A 7,577-nucleotide genomic window follows, 5' to 3' on the forward strand; every position below is an offset into this window, starting at 1 on the left:
GGAAACAACATGTTTAATTGTTGAAATAAATACTCCATTACATGCATGGTCAAAACACTTTAAAATACTATGGGAAGTCTGGTAAATAGTGTAAAACCTATGGCACACACTCACAGCAGCTTTTTACCAATTAGGAATTCACACAAGTTGAAAACAAAAAAAAACAAGCATTGAGACACTCAGATCACTCTTTCCAATCTCACAAAGCACATGTAATCGAGTAGGTCAGCCAACCACAGGTTCACACAGTAAGGCTACATCCATCATCAAGGCTGGTGTTTTCACCGGAGCTGAAAACTGAGGTAAACTTTTCAGGTTTGAAGACTGCCGTCTGTCGCTGAGCCGAGTCGGGCCCAGAGCGCTCCAAGGGTCCAGTAGGAACAAGGTCTGAGCCGCATCCAGCGCGACACAGAACCCCGTAGCGGTATTGGCGCTCATCTGCATTCAAAACACACTTCAGCCACACGTACTGACCCACAGACAGCCTTCTTCTGATGGGACTCTAAACCTGATGAACAGGGATAACCCAAGTGAGTCTCTTTGGTACGTCAGAAAAGGACCGAGGGGACAGGACGTCGCGTCGCCTCTTCCTAAACTAATTCACAGAATGAGAGTTGACTGGCGGCAGAGTCCTCGGAGAGGAGCGCTCTCGGAGTGCCTGAGTGAGCAGAGTGCAGCCGTCGGACACCGCGCACGCCGAGTTACGCAGACGCTCGCGGTAGTCTGCCATTTTGGAGCTGCTCTCGGGGTGCTGTGCGACGTCTCTGAGGCCCTGAGTGAGGAGGACACAGGCTGAAACCACACTCATGGCCCCCCCTAACACTGCAGTCTGTACCCCCTTCCCTTCTGTGGAGATACTCGCAGCTCTTCCCAGGAATTGAGGCTCTGTGGCGAACCCGACCAGGGCACTGACAGCCTGGACCAGCGCCGCACTAAAGAGAACGCAGCGGCTCCTCGTCAGCTCACTGGGCTGGGTTTTCACCTCTTTGACGCACGCCAGGAAGGCCGTGCCGCTGGTGCTCATGCTCTTGACACTCAGTTTGAACTGCTCTTTAGCAAAGCGGTCCCTGGACCTCTCGCTGGCTACTGAGGAGATGTCCGTCAGATTCTTGAGGTTGGTGGAGATGTTCTGAGAGAGCTCGAGGAGGAGCTGGGGGGTGAGGTCTGGCAGGGGCGTGACCCGGAGGATGCCGCAGCTCTGCTCCACTTCGTGCCGGCAGCGGGTCACCTTGTAGCGGTCCACCAGGCCCGGCAGGCAGGGCTGAGAGCCGGGGGTCTCCACGGCTGCCAGGTAAGCGGCGTGGGCCGAGCACTCGGTCAAAGACACCACCAGGTCGGCCACCTCCAACAGACGGTCCCCCACCTCCGTGAAGCGGCCCATGTTGAGCTGGCTCTGGATGTCGTGGGTGAGGATGGAGAGCTCTTTAGTCCTGGCGATGACGGTGTCGCGGCACTGGTCGAAGGTGTCTGCCACCGCCACGCCCTCAGAGGTCATGACCGGCCTAGTCTCGCTGGACAGCAGGAGGAGGTCGGCCACCAACTGCATTTTGCCCTTACATGTGTCACAGATGGAGGAGAGACGCTTCCTCTGCTGCAAGCTGACACTGGGTGTGCTGGGGGATCCCTCGCTAGCCGATTTGCCAGAGCCACCACTAGCCATAATAAGGAGGGGGGCTGGGGCGGGGGCGGGGGGGGGGGGGGCAAACTGCTCTTCTGGAGGGGTTCGGTTATTTATAGTTTTCTGTCGCTGCACACTGCATCTCACTGTTATAAGACATTTCCAAGATCAGCCTCACCTCCCTGCTTTCTACACACTCATTTAAATAACTGGCCAAACAGTCTTCCTTAATTTCCTTCAGAGTAAAAGTCACCAACTGTACACAGAACATGAAGTCTGGATGTAAACATGTAGAAAGAGCTAAACTCAATAACTGCATTTACTTCTGTATGAATAACATTCCCCAGTATGAATCGTTGTGTCCCTAAAGTATTCTATAATAAAACTATGACTATGATCGGCCTTGGTTATTAGTAATATACTATGTAACACAGTCCGCCAAAAACTTCCACCACTTCAGAGTAATCAGTGTAATGAGCTATATGCTTTCATCTTCACTCATTTAAATGCCCTAAACATCATCATCAAAAAGTCAATATGCTCATTGTTGTCCCAGGTTTTCATGGAACAGAAAAATTCACAGGTTGTTGAATTAAAAAAAAGAAATCACACACAAACTGCAGTGCCACCAAGGTGCCTTCTGAAGTGCAGACTGACAATCTTTAAAATGAAAATAAATGTCAACAGCTCGTTAACGTCTGAAAGAAGAACACGTTCCCGGCTGGAAGGACTTCTGCTGAACGGACTCCGGGCTACTTGTGAAACGTTAGATGTCTTTCTTGGGGTCTTTTTTTATGACTACAGCCAAGAACAACACCAGCTGAACATTTAGTAACTTAAATGGCTTTTCAGTCTCTTCACTATAATCGACAGAATATCATTTTGTGTCCACTCGCAGCAGAGCAAGTAGCCTGAAACAGCACCGAGACCTTGTCCGACTTGTTCCCGATGAGTTCGACCGGCCTGGCGTACTCATGCCGGTTACACACAGGGCTCCACCCGGGCAGCTCTTCTGGACAGCGGGAAGATTTGTGTTTCCCTCCAGCACCATCATTTCATGAGTCCTCCCAAGTAAAATCCACCGAAAGGACGACTTTCCAACACAAAGCCGTCAATCCACTTTCAACCTTTTCTTTTTCAGACAGAGCCCTGGGTTAGAAGCTAGCAGTTGCTCCGGTCGCTTCGACTCCATATGCATCGTCCGTCTGTCCACCCTCCACCTCCTCCTCCGCGTCTTAACTCGGGACCAGATATTGTATAGCCCCGCATATCTTCCGAGGGGCTTTCCTTCTCATATCCGTACCAGTCTCTGGTCTTCGAACATTCAACTCACTTGTATCGGGAGGTTCCACTGTCAACAACCTGTAGACGTAGTTGGAAGAAGTGGCCGTTATTCCCAGAGATTCAAAGTCGTGCTGCGCGCTCCCGCTACAGTACTATGAGGAAGCAAGGAGGGTGTGGTCGCGGCTGAGCGGCTGCTGGACTCAGTTAAGTTGACGCAAAAGAAGTTGCTCTAAGCTTAAAATATACTTTCCGCCCTGTTTGTGAACTGGTTGTTGTCTCACGTTAACGAAGTGGCGAGGGAAGAATGTAGTCACACAGTAGCAGGAGGTCCGTGGAGTTTCGCGACTGCTTTTACTTTCAGGACTGGCTGCTAGTCTGCCATGAGACATCCCTATTACGTCAAGCGACCGGCTAGCCTAGCTAGCTAAAATGACATCGGAAGCTTGAGTTTTCAAAATAAAAGCAGAGATAGCTACCGCTAAGGTGCACTCATCGATATTTTGTTGTTTTAGGAACCTGGCAGAGAGTTCAGATTCTCCAATTAAAACAGTTACAAATTAAAATATTACATATATAATTTAATATAATTGAACCGTTAACATTTACTGAAATGTTAACAGGAAGGTCTAATCTCACTTTTGTTGAAACAAGATTCATGTGGAAGGGATCCAACAACATTAAAGTGTTGAATTGTACTGCAATGTAATGATGGGAAAATATTTGCTTAATGTCTTGCAAATATATTCTAAAAAATACTGCCAAATATTAGATCAGTGTGGCTTTTTAAAAGGTAGATCTATCAGTGACAATATTAAACAAATAATTGAATACCTCATGAAAATCACTGCTTTATTTATTCATTTGCTGATTTTGAAAGAACATTATAAAATATCCATATTAGTTGGATACGAGTAATTAATAACACAAAGTGTAAAATAATAACTAATGGCTTTTTTCTATAATTATTCTGCAGTACCAAGATTTAAAACAAGGATGGAGCCTCTCTGTCTAATATCTATGAATTATAGCAATACAAAGTTTAACTAGAAATAGGAAGGTTTGAGAATAAACCATAGTAACATATCATAGTTTAAAATATATTTAACCAAATGTTGCTTTTCTCACTGAATTAGTTGTATATTGAAAACAAAGTCTGGATTATGGATATGACCTTGTTCCTACTTGGTTTAAACTATACAAGGTATATTGAAATTGGTGTGATCCAAAAATTAACACAAAAAACATAATTCTTTTCAGACTAAGACTACATTTTCGACATACAGAATGATGAAGCTCAGGTATGTTGCATGGTAACAAACCCTCTTTTCTTCTTGGTAGGAGGTTAAGATGAACACACAGTTGTACTGTCAGTGAGATTTGCAGCTGCACAGGGCACAGTGCCATTGGGTGGAGTCGGCCAGAGAGGAAACAGCTCTACAGTTTCTGTCAGCTAGGCTGATCTCTGAGCTCCACAACCCCATGAACTCTGCTGGCCTTCACATACTGCTTTCTAACAGTGCCACGGTAACATGGCCACACTCACTGAGGGTAAATAATGATTTAATAATGTTACGCTCAGGATTGTAGCAGCAAAGTTACCGTAGACAAATGTAATCTAATAATGGGCTCTTATCATCTACTGTGTTTCCTGCCTCTGAACACAATGGAAGCTCCCCCTGACCTAAACAAAATACTTTCACAAAAGTATCAACTTTTGGCATCTGGCCTAAATACTTTTGTACTTAAATGGTGATGTTCTACATCTTTCTTATTGTCGGCAGATCTGCAAACCCACCACATGTGCACTAATGCACAACTGAAAATAGTCCCCATCAAATGCACTATTTCCTCCTGTTTGAGTGACATTTGTGAAACTGCAGTGTTATGACGATGATGATGATACTGATAGTATATATTTGAGCTGTATTTTAAGATTTACGTCAAGGAACCAAAGGGTAACCCAGATCAGAGCCACAGAGAGGGTAGGGAAGTCACAAAGTAACTACTGACTAATTTGATAATCGACTATTCTGTAGATTATTACTTTGATCTGCAATCAAACTCCAAGCGACAACGCCCTGAACAGGCACCGCTCTGGGCCTTTAACAATCAGTATTCACCCAGTCCCAGAATGCAGACTATAGATTTTAAAATCTCAAACTCAGGAGTCACTGGGCCATTTTGTTATCAACAAACCCACCTACATGTGTTTTGTAGATCAGTAACTAAACTAATTAGATTAAGCTTTGGATGTTCTCCGTTGTTTTCTGTGGGAGAAGCTTGTTGTAGTGCGAATGTTTGTAATATTAGCCAAGGGTATCAATCAACACTAAGATGACTTCATTGAACATCAATTGGCTCAACTGTCTGATGAAGTCAATTTCCATCAGAACACCCAATGAACACATGTGAACACATTTTTCTCAGAGGCCATTCACATGTTGCCGAACTTTTATCCTTTTATCCAAAGTGCTTGGGGGGGTTATGCTCATGTATAAAGAGAACTGGATACAGCGTTGGAGGCGGCACCCCATTCATTCTTATGAAAGTTATGATCAGACGTGCATAAGCTAAAAAAGTGTGATTTCCCGGTATGAAATTAGACGGGTCATCCACCGATCTTTCACATTATGGGGCCCGTGTCAAGGTCACTGGTGTTTCCTTTAGCCCCGCCTCCCAGCCCTCGGTTGAGCCCGAGCCCTCAAGAAGAACGTCAGGCTTTGGAGCAGATTTGACGTAGTGGCCAAATGATGGAATTACAATTTCTGAGTCTGGCACATGACGCCATGTTGCCCAAAAATACTTTTTTCCCATAGACTTACAATGATGATGATGTTGCGGTAATTTAGCAGTAAGTCTCACTGACTAAACTAAATAAAGTAAAAACAAAGATAAATGGATTTCCAGCACTGTAAAGCCCACACAGTAGCTTTACTGCTTAATTTGTCAGTTGTCAGTTTGGCTGACATTTCAACCGGATTGTGTGATGTCCTTGGACAGAAAGGGTGAATCAGGTCAAATTGTCCGTGGGACAGATTGTAAAGTTCCAGGTGGCCCTACACTAAAATGAGTAACTTCTCTAAATATTTACAGTAGACTGATTCAGTGTGGCTTTGTAGCACAAAGGCTGTGCCACAGCACACTGTATATAATCCATCGGGCTTAATCATAATATTCTTCCGGGCGAAAGTACAAAAGTTTGCCGCGCTTCTCCTCACAAAGTGTTGCCATCACCTGCGCAAAAAATACATCAAAACTAGCGGCCTGATCGGGAATTGTGTGCTATCTATTTTTTGGAGAGATTCGCCCAGCGGTTTTACCGAAAATCCCGACAAACGGAGCAAAATTTCTTCATTGACTTGAAAGGGGTTTCGGGGTGAAGACAGCTAAAAAAACACTGAACTTTGGGCCCATATTGAGTAGCCATACTTTAACGTAGAAAAATGATTCAAAGTTTAAAATGTAGACAAAACGCTGGACTTTGTTGAGCCAAATGGGCATTTTGATAGCTAGCACAGCTTTCATTAAGTCACAGATTAAGTTCCAGGAAAATTTTGGGTCCGTTTCAGTTTATTGCATGGAATGGTCAGCGCTAGAGAGAGGACATAACTGTCAGAGTGGAGCGGAGCAGGAAAATATTCTGTGATTTTTCCAAACAAATTGCTCCACAGTTTTTACTCTTTGTACACCATTTTGGGCCAAAAAGCTTTGAAATGTTGTGCTGGTCGCAGTCAAGTGTCTATGGAATCCAACAGATTTACACATTTGGCTCAAAGAGCCGCAGAGCGACATGAACTCCAACCAACTGCTCCATTAGACTCTATGTTAAATCTGACCACTCATTTCTCAAAGAAAGCAGACGGTACCCGTTGTGTATATTGCTCTGGAGCTCACATTTTTAACACCACAAACATATAAACCACATCAGCGCGTTCGGCAGAGTCTTATCTTTCTCACGGTATCCATATTTTGGCACTCAGACTCCTGCTTTTTGTTAAAAGGAGGCAGGAGTTTTGTTCAAAATCACTGTTTACTGTAACGTTTCTTAATCAGTCTGCCTCTAACACCAGGTGCGTCCTCACCATGGCAACCAGTTACACACACACACACACACACACACACACACACACGCACGCTCTCTCTGTCTGTCTCTCTACACACACACACACACACATGACTTGGAGATATTCAGTCAAAGGCTTTGTTAGACCTCCTGTCTGTCTGTCTCTCTGTCTCTCTCTCAATGTGTGTGTCAAACATGATTCCTTCTCCTCTCTCGCTCTCTCAGCCACCCAGCCCCACCCTTTCAAAATAAAAGCCCCTTGGAGTAACCGTATCTTAACATGAAGCTCAGAATTAGCTTAGTTGTTTTTGTATTTGTTTTCTATTAAAATGTGTACACTGCACTCTGGTCCTGCCTTGTATGAATTTGGGGTTACTTGTAAGCCCAAGTGGTTATTTGTAAGTGGGTTGGGTGTAGTTATGCATGATACATTGATAATACATTTTAAAAAACATTCTTTCAGTCATTCATTGATTAATTGGGCAACAGTGGGCAACTGTGGGTAAGTGGGTAGCAGGGCCGTCCTTCAATCAGTCACTAGTCACATGTCGATGTGTCCTTGAGCAAGACACTTAACCCTAAAATTGTTCCCGTAGCTGTGCCTACAGTGTA

At 44.7% G+C, this 7,577-nt stretch overlaps 1 protein-coding gene across 1 annotated transcript; it reads right to left on the reverse strand.

Moving 5' to 3' along the window:
• Positions 1 to 3,275, reverse strand: tlnrd1 (talin rod domain containing 1). Its single transcript, XM_079162018.1, has one exon. It carries the CDS (start codon positions 1,658 to 1,660, stop codon positions 596 to 598), a length of 1,065 nt encoding a protein of 354 aa, XP_079018144.1. The 5' UTR covers positions 1,661 to 3,275; the 3' UTR covers positions 1 to 595.
• Between the last annotated feature and the right edge of the window lie 4,302 nt (positions 3,276 to 7,577).

This window comes from Pholis gunnellus (assembly GCF_910591455.1).
Source record: "Pholis gunnellus genome assembly, chromosome: 1".
Lineage (NCBI taxonomy): Eukaryota > Metazoa > Chordata > Actinopteri > Perciformes > Pholidae > Pholis > Pholis gunnellus.

Bases quoted from the DNA above. Each gene is read 5' to 3' on its own strand.
- tlnrd1 (XM_079162018.1), bottom strand. From the start codon at position 1,660: ATGGCTAGTGGTGGCTCTGGCAAATCGGCTAGCGAGGGATCCCCCAGC.